At 30.2% G+C, this 16,245-nt stretch overlaps 1 protein-coding gene across 1 annotated transcript in view; it reads right to left on the bottom strand.

Annotated features, from left to right (window-relative positions):
- Window positions 1-5,074: 5,074 nt before the first annotated feature.
- Window positions 5,075-16,245, bottom strand: part of LOC145287722 (bis(5'-adenosyl)-triphosphatase enpp4-like) — an 88,609-nt gene continuing 77,438 nt past the window's right edge. Inside the window, exons 3-4 of the mRNA XM_080135473.1 lie at window positions 14,071-14,304; window positions 5,075-5,668 (exon numbers count right to left, since the gene is read on the bottom strand). Of these exons, the coding sequence (XP_079991599.1) occupies window positions 5,478-5,668; window positions 14,071-14,304 (425 nt within the window). The 3' untranslated portion in view covers window positions 5,075-5,477. The remainder of the gene's footprint in view (window positions 5,669-14,070; window positions 14,305-16,245) is intronic.

Below are 16,245 nucleotides of genomic sequence, written 5' to 3'. Positions count from 1 at the left end.
AAAACCAACTACAAATGGTTTTTATGATTAAAAATTTAATTTCTACTGTAATTTTTGTTTGACGTGAAAAAAGCTGAAGTAAACATTCAAACGTATTTGAATGTTTTTTATAGATTTAAAAAAATTTAATTAAATTATCTTGAAAACAACAAAAAAAAAAAAAAAAATAAGAACTGGTTTTAAATATTTTAAATATGCGCCCCAGAAAGTTGGTTCTTTTTCTATTATATTGTCTGTCTGACCATCGCCCTCCAATACTACGACCAATAGTTATGAGGGGGTCCATCAAGACAAAAAAAAAAAAAAAAAAAAAAAAAAAAAAATGGTTGAGACCCACTGGTCTATGGTCTATATACTCTTCAAACTTAGATCAATAGACACCATCATTGAATATTCCTTTTTAATATATATATATATATATATATATATATATATATATATATATATATACACACACACACATAATATATGCAGCACACACTCAAATACAATATACTATATACACACTAACATAAAATATCACACGCACAATGAAAATCCCTCATAATTACGCTGGAATGCTTATTTTTTGATGACGGTTGATAACGCAAACAAGTTGAAAATTTACATCATTTTTTTACGTCTGGTAACTCATCGATTTCTTATGCACATACAACCAAGTCTGGTACAAGGTCAGACTGGCTACAAGTCATGATGTAAAATCGGAAAGACTAAGAAAAAAAAAAAAAAAAAGCACTGTTAAACATATCTTGCTGACATTTTGTTCATTTAATAACTAAATAAAAAAAACAAACTATTTTGATGTTGATGTTGATGTAGTGTATATATGCGTATGTTCGAGAAATCACTTAGAATTATAAATTATTAATCGATTATAACCAAAGTGGTCCCAAAATGTTCAAGAATTTATTAAAAGAATTCCATATTTAAATCCTGAAATTGCAGTAAAGTGCTAAAATGAGCAAAACTTTATATATATATATTTTTTATTTTCTTTATGTAAATATAGTCATATCTTGCTACGATGTGCAGACCGTTTCGATCATTACTGATCTCATCAAGCAAGAAAAAATGTTGAAAATTAAAAAAACTTTTTATAATTTTAGAGGACAAAATATTTTAGCATGTCTAACGTATAGCATGGTTTAAAGGTCTTAATGATAAGTCGAAAGGCAAAAACTTTTACGGCTGTTTTCCATTGAGAAAGGAGGGGGGGGGTTAAAAGTTTGTTGGAGCCGAAGATGTATAAAACATTAAAGGGAATGAGAGAAAGCGTGGGAGCGAGAAGGGTTTTAGAAGAAAGTTTGTGTAGTCAGAGAGAGAAAAGAAAGAAAAGAGGGAGTACAAATGAATACATATGATAATGAGGATGTCAGAAAACAATATTTCAGACAATTTGAAATAAGGCAGATGATGGAAAGGAAAAAGTTAACCGAAATTGGTGAAGACATATATATATTATATATCCATATATATACATATATATATCCATATATATACATATATATATCCATATATATATTATATATATTCTATATACATATATATATTCTATATACATATATATATTATATATACATATATATATTCTATATACATATATATATTCTATATACATATATATATTATATATACATATATATATTCTATATACATATATATATTCTATATACATATATATATTATATATACATATATATATTATATATACATATATATATTATATATACATATATATATTATATATACATATATATATTATATATACATATATATATTATATATACATATATATATAGTCTGACCCAATTTCCTCTCCACCATATATATATATATATATATATATATTAGTGATGGGACGATTCCAATATTTTTCTCTGATTCCAATACAATTACCGATTCTGTGCTAACTTCCCGATTCTGATACAATTACCGATTTCGATTCTTTATAAATCTCTAATTATTTAACTGTAAGATCGTTATTTTTCCCGATCTTCGTAAAAACAGATGTTAAATAATGCAGATATTTTCTTAAACATTAAAATACACTTGTGGAGAACAATCTATCGATTTTAGATTTATTGGTTTTATAAAATCAATAAATATTTATTTTATCATTATTACCAGCAATGAAAGATTTTAAAATAAAAAAAAAAAAAAATAATCGTTTTGGCATTTGAAATGGGCATCAATTTTTCTGATACTGATTAATCGTCCTAACACTAATATATATATATATATAATTATATTACTGAGAAAAAGATTATCCAGAAAGTGTTTTTTTTTAACATAATATTGAATTTATATGTCTAATTTTATTTACAACTTTGAGGTAAGTGAAATAAATAACAGGATTTTATATATATATATATATATATATATATATATATATATATATAGTGTAAGTAAATGAAGTAGTTATATATATAAAAATTACTATTTTTTAATTATTTGATCTTTTCAGCTTTAAAAAATGTTTAAACTTATCAACCCACATTTATTTTGCTTAGTTTTCGGACCATGAAATATAGGGGGAGGGTAGAACACCTAAAAAAAAAAAAATATATATATATATATATATTTCCGCTAATATATTTAACGAAACCTACTTTTAATATGTAAGTTTATTTAATAATGATTGAATATCGAAAATTTCAGGTAAATATGATTATTATTTGATTTTTACTAGATTTTTAAAACATGGGTGTGTGAACGGCTTAAAAAACGTCACTACATAGGAATGTTGTTTCAATGCGTCGATAATGTAAACACGATTTTTGTCTCGCATTTTCATTATTTTTGTATGCTGTAAAAAATTTAAAAAAAAATATTAGTTTATTTGAAGCTTTTTCTATTAAATGGTAAAAAAGTTAGAATGATAATATTAAATTAAATTACAATTACCTTGTGTTAATATAAGGGGGGGGGGGTTAAAACTGTGGCGCACGTTGGAGGTACGTAGTGTTCATAGATTACCATTTTATATAGACTGAAATTAAATTATGATAAGAATAAGACATTATCTTAGAATCTATTCAGGAAATAGAAAGTTCAATAAAACAAAAAAAAAAATTGATGAAGAAAATAAAAATTAAATAAATTGAAATATTTTCTAAATCACCAAAAATTCAAACAAGAAATTATAATCAAGAAAAGTCTTTAACCCATGAATTTTCTAAGATAAGCTCTTTTCATCAGAAAATAGGCATTAATAAAAATTTTAAAAATGTATCACTGGTTAGCAGTAAATGTGAGTTCATCAAAATTTCTAGGAAAATAGTGTCCATTGTATTTCAAATAAACAACTGACTGAGATAAATTAATAAATACTATTAAATACTCAGAAAGTAATATTGTGCTAAAGAATTTGATACAAATAATAAAATCATATTGTAGAGGACAATCTTTAATTTAATTCTTCAGTCCAACATCCCATTGCAGACACTCCTTTTGCCCCATTTCTTTCAAATGTTCCCTTTTTATGCAAAATTTTAGCAATTTCTTTTGTCGGTGAAAAAAAAAAAAAAAAAAAAAATCACTGCATGTCGAAATAAGTTTCTTTTTCACACCATTACAACAATGATCATAAATTATAATATTTGAAAACGAGGCTACATCTAAAGGAGGTCACTCATTCTTGTCCAGAGTTGCAAATTTTTTTTTTTTTAAAGACAAATTCGACCTTTTTGAGAGGCTACATTAAAGGAAAGTCATTAATTCTTGTCCCAGGTTGCTAAATTTGGCCTTTATTTTATTTATTTATTTTTTTAAAGCAGTTTGGCATTCAAAAATTATATTTGGCCTTTTTTAAAGTGTATCGTACAGACTAAGGAAGAAACAAGTAGAATATTATAATACAGGTTTAATAATTTAATAATAATAGAATTTAATTTAATAATAATATAATATAATATATGTTTACTCAATTCTTATTTTTTTCATCAATTTTTCTTATATGTTTGAAAAATGTATGAATCCATATATTCTCCCTCCAGCTACGGGCTAAATAGTAGGGTAAGCTCAGCTTCCATGCTTTGGTGAGGAATTAGTCTCGGAGAAGGAAAGTTCCCAAATATAACACCAGATGAGGTAGTTCTGTGGGACAACCACTTATTTAAAAAAAAAAAAAAAATGTCATAGATGTTCATTTGTAATTCGGACACGAAAAAGAAATATTTAATCAATTTTTGTTATTTTTTTTTTTTTAATTGATATTCAAATCAACAAAGACTTGAAAATAATTTTCGATTGCATTTCGGATGAAAAAAATCCGATGGGAAAATATGTAAGTGCGTTACATGATATGCAAACCTTCAGTTTCGTTTCAAGCGAATCATAAAAAAAAAAAAAAAAAAAAAAAAAAAAAAAAGTGCATGTCCAGATTTACACCTAAATTAAAAAAGAAAAACTGATGGAAAGAAAATATCATATTCCAAAAATTATGTAATCGCTAACTGAGGAGCGACAGTATCAGGACATTATTTTGAAAATACTTTCAAAGATCAAGCGAGATAATTCAACAATAATTCAAACATTCAATGCCTACAAATTACCATTAATCACTTAAAAAATTATTTTATTTAGAAAAAATAAATTTACTTGGTAAATTTACATGACTTTTGGAATATGACATTTTTGTTTCACCACAGACATGTGCATCATACAAATCTTTAATTCTGGCTAGGTACAAAAAAAAAAAAAAAAAATTTTTTTTTAATAAAAATTATTTATGATTGGATTTACTTTTGGTGCCACGTCACATGACGTCACATAATTAAAGCAGACATCATGAAGAAAACTCTGGATGATATAGGGAAGAAAATATTGTGTAAATCGATCAAATAGTTCTTTGTTTTAAATAAGAAAATCAAATTTTATGATTACCCAATAAGTTACTGTCTCACAATACCATTTTTAAAAGTCTCCAAAACAAAGCAAAAAAAAAAAAAAGGGGGAGATAATTCAAATTTGTAACATCTTTACTGTAATTCTTACAAATTCCTATTAATCACTTATTTTAATTATAAAAATGATCAATTTACGTAATTTTTAAAAAAAATATATTTTCATTTCTTCTCAAGTGCGTAACATCATATAAATTATTCCTTAATATGACGGAATTTTGGACAAACACCAAAAAAAAAATTTTAAAAGAATTCTCGAAATAAAAACCGTTTCCAATTTGATCCCATTTTGGTATTACACGTGATATACACCCAAATCAAATAAATTAATTATTAATATGGACAAAAAAGCACTTGGAATCTATTATTTTGTACATCAGGTGAACCAGAGAATTGCTGAAAAAAAATAAAAATGAAATATTAATAAAAACTGGTCATCACATTTTGAGTTGCAAGATGATATTGCAGAATTTTCAGAAATGTACCGGTCATCGAATTAAAAATGGATACAGGTGATATGCAAACCTCTAAAAATTTGTTTTTAATTGAAACAGAATTTCTGTTTTATGTCTTTTAAGGTAAGACATTGTCATCTTCAGAGTCGGATAACAATGATGTCTGCGTATGATGAGCAGGGGTGACTGAATATTTGAATCCTGCTCCGTGGAAAGTCATGTGTTTGCGATTCACGAACCGATGTTGCCGACATGCCCCAACGGCAAAAACAACCACAACAGTTGCAGTCAAAGCCAGGAGTACAATATCTAAAAACAAAAGTTTTAATAAAATTTAAAAATCACCAAATCACAAAAAAAAAATTTTAAAAATCTTTCACCAAATCACAAAAAAAAAAATTTACCAAATTCTTTCACCAAAATAAAAATTAAGATTCTGTTACCAAAATTAAAAAAAAAATCATTTGCCAAAATTTAAAGAAAAAAAATTCATTTGCCAAAATGTAAAGAAAAAAAAAAATCATTTACCAAAATTTAAAGAAAAAAAAAAATCATTTACCAAAATTTAAAAAAAAAAAAAATTCATTTGCCAAAATTTAAAAAAAAAATCATTTACCAAAATTTAAAAAAAAAAAGAAATTCATTTGCCAAAATTAAAAAAAAAATCATTTACCAAAATTTAAAGAAAAAAAAAATCATTTACCAAAATTTAAAGAAAAAAAAAATTCATTTGCCAAAATTTAAAAAAAAAAAAAATCATTTACCAAAATTTAAAGAAAAAAAAAATTCATTTGCCAAAATTTAAAAAAAAAAAGAAATTCATTTGCCAAAATTAAAAAAAAAATCATTTACCAAAATTTAAAGAAAAAAAAAATTCATTTGCCAAAATTTAAAAAAAAAAAGAAATTCATTTGCCAAAATTAAAAAAAAAATCATTTACCAAAATTTAAAGAAAAAAAAAATCATTTACCAAAATTTAAAGAAAAAAAAAATTCATTTGCCAAAATTTAAAAAAAAAAAAAATCATTTACCAAAATTTAAAGAAAAAAAAAATTCATTTGCCAAAATTTTAAAAAAAGAAATTCATTTGCCAAAATTAAAAAAAAAATCATTTACCAAAATTTAAAGAAAAAAAAAATTCATTTGCCAAAATTTAAAAAAAAAAAAAATCATTTACCAAAATTTAAAGAAAAAAAAATTCATTTACCAAAATTTAAAGAAAAAAAAATTCATTTGCCAAAATTTAAAGAAAAAAAAAAATCATTTACCAAAATTTAAAGAAAAAAAAAAATCATTTACCAAAATTTAAAAAAAAAAAAAATCATTTGCCAAAATTTAAAGAAAAAAAAAAATTCATTTGCCAAAATTTAAAAAAAAAAAAAATCATTTACCAAAATTTAAAGAAAAAAAAATTCATTTGCCAAAATTTAAAAAAAAAAAAAATCATTTACCAAAATTTTAAAAAAAAAAAAATTCATTTGCCAAAATTTAAAAAAAAAAAAAATCATTTACCAAAATTTAAAGAAAAAAAAAATCATTTACCAAAATTTAAAGAAAAAAAAAATCATTTACCAAAATTTAAAGAAAAAAAAAATCATTTACCAAAATTTAAAAGTAAAAAGAAATTCATTTGCCAAAATTAAAAAAAAAATCATTTACCAAAATTTAAAGAAAAAAAAATCATTTACCAAAATTTAAAGAAAAAAAAAATCATTTACCAAAATTTAAAATTAAAAAAAAATTCATTTGCCAAAATTTAAAAGTAAAAAAAAAATCATTTACCAAAATTTAAAAGTAAAAAAAAATTCATTTGCCAAAATTAAAAAAAAAAATTATTTGCCAAAATTTAAAGAAAAAATTTAGTTTCTAAAGAAAAAAAGTCATTTACCAAAAATTTTATAAAAAAAAAAAAAAAAAATTTGTTTACCAAAACACAAAAATTCATTCATGAAAGATAAAAAAGAACAGAAAAAAAAATGAATTTATTTAACAAAAATTAAGATATAAGTTTATGTTTAGTTTATGGTACACTAGCAGACCACCCGGAATTGCCCGGGCATAAAATACACTTAAATATGATATTCTGATTAATGCAGATTTCGTATTTATTATTATAATAGCTGTACCCGCCCAGCCATGCATGAGTCGGGTTGATGCAAGTAGTAGATTGACTTGTATCACAGAGACACATGCATGCGCACACACACACACAGGGAAAGAAAACATACAAACACACACATCGAAAATACACGCATACACAAAAAACAAATATGCACACACTCACAAACAAACTCACGCAGGCACGGAAAAAACACACATGCATACACAAAATAAACATAAACACGCACACATACAAATACACACAAACGCTCACATACACAACCAAACTTATGCACACATGCACAAAGTCACACATCCACACACACGCTTCGAAAATAGTAAGGAGTAGACAGTATAAAGGCTTTAAAATCACACATAAGTACATAAAATGTCAATTTACCATTATGATTAAATGTTAGAGTCAAGCATTATAGTTAACTGTGTAAAGAAAAAATAAAGAAAATAGCACAATAGGACAAGGAGGAAGTGCGGGTATTTTTGCTAGTATATATATGATGCTTGGTTAAATAGAACTATGAGGGAAAAGTCAACAGAATAGAAGGTTTTACATATAAAATAAATAGAAACTGGAATCTTAGGAAGATCGCTATCATTCCAGTAATTATAAGAGCAGCTAGACTCATGAAAAACAATTTCAATTGCACTTAGGGGGACGGTCAGAATCTTAAAAAAGATCTCTCGGTTTTAACATTAGATAGCAAGACACACGCACACACAAGCAAACAAAAACCCACACAAAACACACACACACAAACATGCCTATAAAAGGCTTAAAATCACACAGGAGGAGATTTTGAAGTAAATAAAATGTCAGTTTACGGTTATAATTAAATCTGTGTAAAGAAAAGAAACAATGCAAACCATAAATGCGATTTTTTAAAATTCTTTTCAAGTATTGTATTTTTTTTTTTTTTAGGTTAAGTATTGGAAAGAATTCAAAGTAAAAAAAAAAAAAATGTTTAAATCGAAAAAAATGAACGACCCGTTATAAAACAAACTAAAATAAAAAAAGAAAACATAGCATTGTTCACTGTTTGGTACAGAGAGGTGAAGACCCCCCCCCCCAAAAAAAAATAAAGCTATCGTAAATGTTAATTATGTTTGTATGAGAGATGTTTTTTTAAGGGGGTTAGTGTCGTGTTGACAATGTCTGTAGGTAACGGTAAGGGTATTAATACGTAAAATAACGATTATGAGCAGTTAAGAGTTTTTGTAGTTTGTTTAATATTTATAAAACGATTCCTTCTTGCAGAGAGAGACACCATGTTTGTGAAGGTCTGATGCGTTTGTTTTTTAATAAGTTGTTTCAGTTCTCAGCCGATGAGAAAGGCCGAAAATTTTTTTTTTTTTTTAATTACATTTTCACCCCAAACAAGGCACATTGCCACTTTGGTGTAGGGGGCTACTATCAGGGGCAACAACTACTGGGGTACTATGTAGGGATTTTGGCAGCAAGATGTCGGTTCACATTGCACTTGAACTTCTGCACGTCAGTACAGTTAGGGAAGCAGGGACCTGGAATGGAATTCCAAAGTCTAGCGGTTCTGGGGAAGAAACTACTGGAGTAGAAAGATCTTTTACATCTAGGTATGTCTACATTTCGAAGGTAGAAATTATTTTGTAATTAGTAACTGGAAAGATCATCCCATAAGAAAAAAAAAAAACTAATAGGGAGTTAAATTAAAATGAGTGTTTAAAGAAATATGCAAATTAGATGTTTTTCTAGCGAATGCAATTCCACGACTAATATATAAAAAAGTTGCATTTTCTTTTTAAATAAATAGAAGAAAGGATTTTTAATATCAACCCACAAAAATAAAAAAAAAAATTTATAGGAGTATAGATGAACACTTTAAGGGGGAGGTGCCAATGTTAATTAGAGTTTATTTAAGACAAAAATGCCTGGCCTATGTTTTAATAATCAGCTTAAAGTTTTATTTTTCTGCCATTTCTGTTACAGTTTGATCCTAATAGGCAAAATTTTCAGATCAATTTGATTGCACGGATTCCTTTTTTTTCACTTTTTCATGTTTTTGATGTTTGCTTGCGGTTCAGTCCAACAATTTGCTAATGCTGCTGCTTTTTTTTTTTTTTTTTTTTTTAACAGTGATCACCACTTATCAAGGCCCAGAAGCCACTCAGGGATAAGGGTTATTGCAAGTACATTACGTTAGTGTGGAGATTTGATGAAGTGTTTACTTAAAGGGGCGGTTCATTAGGAATTTGTTAACATTGGACTTGAACACATCCAAGTTGTACTCCGGTGGGAAGCAGGCAGACGGAACAGAGTTTTTGAACGAGATGTTTAAAATCATTGAGTTACTTGGAAGTGCCTTACCAGCTCATGGTATAAAAAAATTGTGAATGTATATATATGTGTGTGCGTGCGTATATCTCTTTGTACTTTAATTTTTGTGATTATTCCTATTTTTTTGCAGAAAATCTAGTTGGAGCCAGTTTTGAAAATGACAAAGCCTCTGCTGTTCAGTCACACGTCTACTTGTTGGATTATTGGATTTTATTTGAAATAAAATTTTTGTCAATTAATTTTGTTTTGTACTTTTGTATAATTTGTATTCATTGGACTATTGTTCTCTTCTTGAGTGATTTTCACGTTTCGGTTGATGTAATCTTCGACCTTCTTCAGGTGTATCTTGGTCAAACTCGGGAATTTGGAAAGGAATTTCGATCAAAACCCTTTATTTACTTCATGCGTGCTCTTGTTTCATCAGCCATGGCGACCGAAAAATATAATTTGCGAATTACTTAGGACCTCTATCCAGTCGTGGCTGATGTATGAAGCAAATAAAAGGTTCCGCTCAAAATTCCGTCCAAATTCCAGAGTTCGACAGAAACATTCTCGAAGTTTGACAAGATACAGCTGAAGAAGATCAGAGGTTACATCGACCAAAACTTTGTGAAAATCACACTCAAGATGAGAACAGTAATCCGATGAATGCAAATAATACGAATAACCAATCCTCATCTGAAAAATTCAGAAAGGTATGTACTTTGTTGAATAAATCTCAGAAAATAAAACCATTATTTTTTCCGAGATATTGACCTTGTGAATAAATATCGATATTGTATGTAAGCTAGAAATGTTCAACCGATACATCTTTTGACTGTGAATTCTGTGGATCAGCTGGCACTATTTCATCTCGAATACCAAAGTTCGGAAACTTATCCCCTCAACCAATCTCTTTTAAAGAGGAGACTTTGCTGGTTTGGCCATGCCACATACTGCAACCCAAGAGATGTCATCAATGAAGCAATGCTCCAGAACCATTCCAAGGTTAGAAAGGACACCAAGGAGGTACTGGAACTGACAGGTCAAAAACAAGTTTTAGTCAGTCAAGGAGTTTTCGGCACCCAGTGGGATGAGAGAGAACCTGCTCCAAAACTCAGCCTAGAAGCGGAGGCTGTAGGAAAAAAGAGGATGTAAAGTCATAAAGGCAGACTCCTGGGGAAACATGAGACAACTGGACTAAATTTATATACTAAAAAATACAAATGGTTGTTGTGTGGTCTCCCAGAATCACTTGTCAAAATTCCAGTATGTTTTATGTTATGTTGTAAACCGTCGTATATGTATATTTCATTTCGCATCCAACAGCTGTGATTGACACCGAAGACGACGCTGGCCTATAATAAAAAAGGTATGAACTCTTCTCTCATATATTTTTCTAATCTGAACTCCTATTCGATGTATACAGATTTTGATACCCTGCTATACAACACAGGAACCACTACTGAACACAGAGCACAATTGTGGTTTAAGAAATTTTGTGGCGGCTACGAAAGTTTTGAAGATGAATATAGTGGTCGGCTATCGGATGTTGACAATGATCAATTAAGAGCCTTAGTCGAAGCCAATTCACATACAATTGTTCGAGAACTTGTTTTTGAATTAGATGTAACGTATACGACAATTTCCAACCACTTGAGGGATCAGGAAGACAAAAAAGATTAATAAATGGGTGCCTCACAAATTAAACGACAACTAAAAGGGACGCCATTATGAAGTTCCATCTTCCCTTCTTTTACGCAACAAGAGCGACCTGTTTCGCGACCAGGTTGTGACTTGTGATGAAAAGTGGATTCCTTATGACAACTGGCGATGCTCATTTCAGTGGTTAGATGCTGACGAACCTCCATGACACTTCCCGAAGCCAGAGTTGCACCAAAAGAAGGTAATGCTGTTTGATAGTCTGCGACAGATCTCATCAGTTTTTTGAATGAAGTACTGTCAACAAATTGTGGTTTAAGAAATTTCGTGGCGGCTATGAAAGTTTTGAAAATGAATATAGTGGTCGTGTGGAGAAAGTGGCGGCTTACCGTTAAAGCGGCTGCGCGTTTGTGCATGCAAAGCACAAATTGAGAATCAAGATGGCGCCCGCATGCGTTTATGTGGAAAAAAGTCTCGTGGAATCTCAGGGAATCTCGTACCCTGATTCCATAAATAACGAGGAAAGGAAAGCGGGAGGACAGACGATTTTTAGTCACTAAAGCGAACGGAAGTGTGTAAAAGAAGAGATAGAAGAAAAGAGTGTGGTGAACGAAACAAACAATGACTCGGTTGAAAGTAGAGTTGTAACGAACACAGGTCGGCTATCGGATACTGACAATGATCAATTAAGAGCCTTAGTCGAAGCCAATTCACATACAATTGTTCGAGAACTTCTGAATTAGATGTAACGTATACAACAATTTCCAACCACTTGAGGGATCGGGAAGACAAAAAAGATTAATAAATGGATGCCTCACAAATTAAACGACAACTAAAAGGGACGCCATTCTGAAGTGCCATCTTCCCTTCTTTTACGCAACAAGAGCGACCTGTTTCGCGACCAGGTTGTGACTTGTGATGAAAAGTGGATTCCTTATGACAACTGGCGATGCTCATCTCAGTGGTTAGATATCGACGAAGCTCTATGACACTTCCTGAAGCCAGAGTTGCACCAAAAGAAGGTAATGCTGTTTGATAGTCTGCGACAGATCTCATTAGTTTTTTGAATGAAGTACTGTCAACAAATGGATGAAATTCATCAGAAACTTCGACAACAACATCCAGCATTAATCAAAAGAAAAGATCCAATTCTCTTCCACGACAATGCCCAACCGCAAAAGTTGAACAAATTGATCTACAAAACTGACTCATATGCCATACTCTCCAGACCTTTCACCAACCATCACTTTTACATCTTGACAACTTTCTGTTTGGGAAATGCTTCAAAAACCTAAGTGATATCAAAAAACGCCTTTGGCGGCTTCATCACGACCAGAACGCAAGATTTTTATGTTATTGAAATAAATATGCTTGTTTTGTTGATTCTGATGATGCTTATTTCGATCAATAAATTTTTGTTTGAGCCGAGATATGTTCATCTGAATTTAAAAGTTCAAAACTGCAAGAACTTGCCTGTCACCCTGATATTAGTAGTACGTCCACGTCCACGTGTCCGAACTTAATCTCGTTTAAAGTTTTATTTTTTTAACAAACACGTGTTATTTTATCCATCATCAGGAGTTTACAGCGTTGGTTTCAAAGGTTGTCACAACCACGAGTCCTTCTCCCTAAAAAATGCCCTCAGGTGTACATCTCAAATAATCTCTGGCAACCGTCCAGCTCCTGGCCTTCTCATGTGGTTTAGCAACTAAGCCCGGCGAAACCATTTGTATTAACTGGGAGAAGGGGCAAGGGCGTTTCACGGTCACTTTGGGCAGGCGGAGATCATCAACTTTGGATGGTAACTCACCTAGGAGAAGGCAACCGACTAAAAACCTTCGCTGCCTTGTGGGATTACCCCATCAGGGGAAAGACTAAAATAGCAAACCCTAACAGAAAATCCGGAGATTTTTTTTTTTTTTTTTTTTACACAGTGATCACCACTTATCAAGGCCCGGAAGCCACTCAGGGATAAGGGTTATTGCAAGTACATCACGTTAGTGAGGAGATTTTATGAAGTGTTTAATTAGGGGGGGGGCGGTTCATTAGGAATTTGTTAACATTAGACTTGAAGACATCCAAGTTGTAGTCCGGAGGGAAGCAGGCAGACGGAACAGAGTTCCACAGGCGTGCAGTTCTAAGATGGAGTCCCTAAGGCAGCCCAATTTTATATTGTCATCACTGGCAACTGGTACAGTTAGAGCCAAGCTGTATTGACCAACTTTCTGGCTTCATGAAGAGGGGGAGGGGAATTGCTGGATAGGCAACAGTTATCCTCCCATATCACCCTGCCCAGGATATGTAGCTTCACACAAAACGGACAGTTGCCAACGATAGCATAATGCACCATTTAAGCACAAAAAGGTTTCAAATTTACAAAATTTAAACACGATATCAACTGCAAGGTTATAACAAGTCTATAAAAATGTTTTTGCCAAACTCAGTTCTGTTTTGTGTGCGTGTTGGTGAACAACTACCTATGCCTTTGTTCTACTGATAATCCTATTTAGTCTTGTTATACTCCATTCCTTCTTTGTATCCTGGGGGGGGGGGCAGCATTAACAGTATCACATCATGAGTTTACAGCATAATACACCATTTAAAAGATTAAAAAAAAAAAACCCAAATCAACTGCACTTACATGTAACAAACGTTGTGAAACTTTCGTTATCCACCGTTTCAAAGAGCGCGCTCACAATTTTCAAAGTGCCATTGTTTGGAGCTGGTTTCAAACGGAGAATAGCGCACATCATAGGGTACACATCAACACTATGGAACATGTCTACGGAAGCATTCTTTTTGAAGTGGGGACCGGTGGCCATAAAAAACGGATGCATGTCTGCGAGAGAATTGTTATAACCATGATCTCCAAGATCTGAAAAAAACAAAAAACAAAAAAAAAACAATTATTTAATGGATTAATTTAAACATTTTGTTTAATGTTTGGCAACAGATTGTTTAAAAACAAAGTGTACTTTCATCCAACCCGAAAGTGAAAATATGACTACTCCCCATCTTTTTGCTGATGAGGAAGAAACATAGAAATGATGCTGCTAAACTGTTCTGAGAAACTAATGTTACCATTCTGGGACAGCTGAAGATTAGAACTGACAACTATCAACTAGATGATTGTAGGTTTAATCCCCAGTTAAGGATGGGTGCTAGTCTAGCTTCAATGATGAGCTGTGATACAGCAAAACAGTACTGTATGCAGATGACATATATACTTGCTTAAATATATTTTGATTAAGGCAAATTTTGTATTTATTATATTATATTGGACCCGATATATAGTGATAATTTAAAAAGTTAAAAAACAAAACAAAAAAAACTCATACACCAGCAACAAGAATCGAAACCAAAACGTTTAGCTTATGATTTATTTTTTCCTTTGACATTAATGCCTGAGCTATGAAGACATGTTTGCTGCAAGGCTAAAAATTAAAACATGAACCAAAAGCTATTACGTTACGCATGCATATTTGTAATGACAAATTTCATTTTTTTAATTTTCACACTTTTGCACCGATTTTCCCTGGCTGAAACCCAAATATAAAGTTTTGTATGGGTTTGAATACCTTATATATGAAGCTTCATGTCTGTAGACCAAAAACTGACAGAGGAGTTTGGTAGATAAAATTTTTTAAACAAATATATATACGCATTCATAAATATATATAGAAAGAGGTTTGTGTTTACTATAAGCTTTTTACGCAAATATTACACAAGAATAAATCATGTAGAATATCTGCATGAATATAATTACACGTAATAGTTAACTAAAGCTGATCATTACATAAGAAAAATGAAAAAACTAATAGGGAATTAAAATTAATGTTTAAAAGAATATGCAAATTAGCAAGATCTTTTGCAGATGAATGCAATTCAACAACCCATATATAGCAAAGTTGTATTTTCTTTTTTAATAAATAGAAAAAGGGTTTTTCGTATGAATATCAATGCACAAAAAATCCAAATTTATAGAAGTATATATATCTATCAAAGTGAAAATGTGTGTGCGAGTTCACTTCTCAACCTATATAAACAATTTTTTCATCTACAGACTTGAAATTTGGTATATAGGATATTCAGACGTGGAAAACTTTTTAATTTGTTTTCATCCGGAAAAAATGGGCTGCTCGAAGATAAAAATTGAAAAATTGGTACTGGGGGGGGGATCAGATTTTTATCTGTTTGTCAACTGTTTCACAAGGTTTGAAAACACTTTTAAATACATGGCAAGCTAGTCTAATGGTTATCAAACTTTACTCACTGTCTTATGGTTTTGGTTTCGATCTCAGCTCTAGTATTCATTTTTTTTTTTTACTTACAAAAAATGAACTGTTTATAAAAAACAATACTCACACACACATATCTCAGTTTCTTTATATAATATTTATGCATATTTTACGACTGGGCAATGCTGGGTAGCTTGCTAGTATATATATATATATATATATATATATATATATATATATATATATACACACACACGCAGTGTATCACAAAAGTGAGTACACCCCACACATTTCTTCAAATACTTAAGTACATCTCTTCATAGGCCAACATTGAAAAAAAAATGATTTTTTTAACACAATAAAAAGTAGTCTGTCTGCAGTATATATAACAGAGTATTTTCCCCTCAAAATCACTCAAAATATAGCCATTAAAAGCTAAATCCCTGGCAACGAAAGTGAGTACAACCCTTACGAAAAATTGTCAATATTAACATACATGTTAACTTTCAATATTTTGTGTGGCCACCATCATTATCCAAAACTGCCTTTACTCTCCTGGACATGGAGTTTACCAGAGC

This window comes from Euprymna scolopes, chromosome 11 (genome assembly GCF_053919585.1).
Source record: "Euprymna scolopes isolate OS-2025 chromosome 11, ASM5391958v1, whole genome shotgun sequence".
NCBI lineage: Eukaryota > Metazoa > Mollusca > Cephalopoda > Sepiida > Sepiolidae > Euprymna > Euprymna scolopes.
Note: the sequence above shows the minus strand (reverse complement) of the source record. Positions and strands in the feature narration are given on the sequence as shown.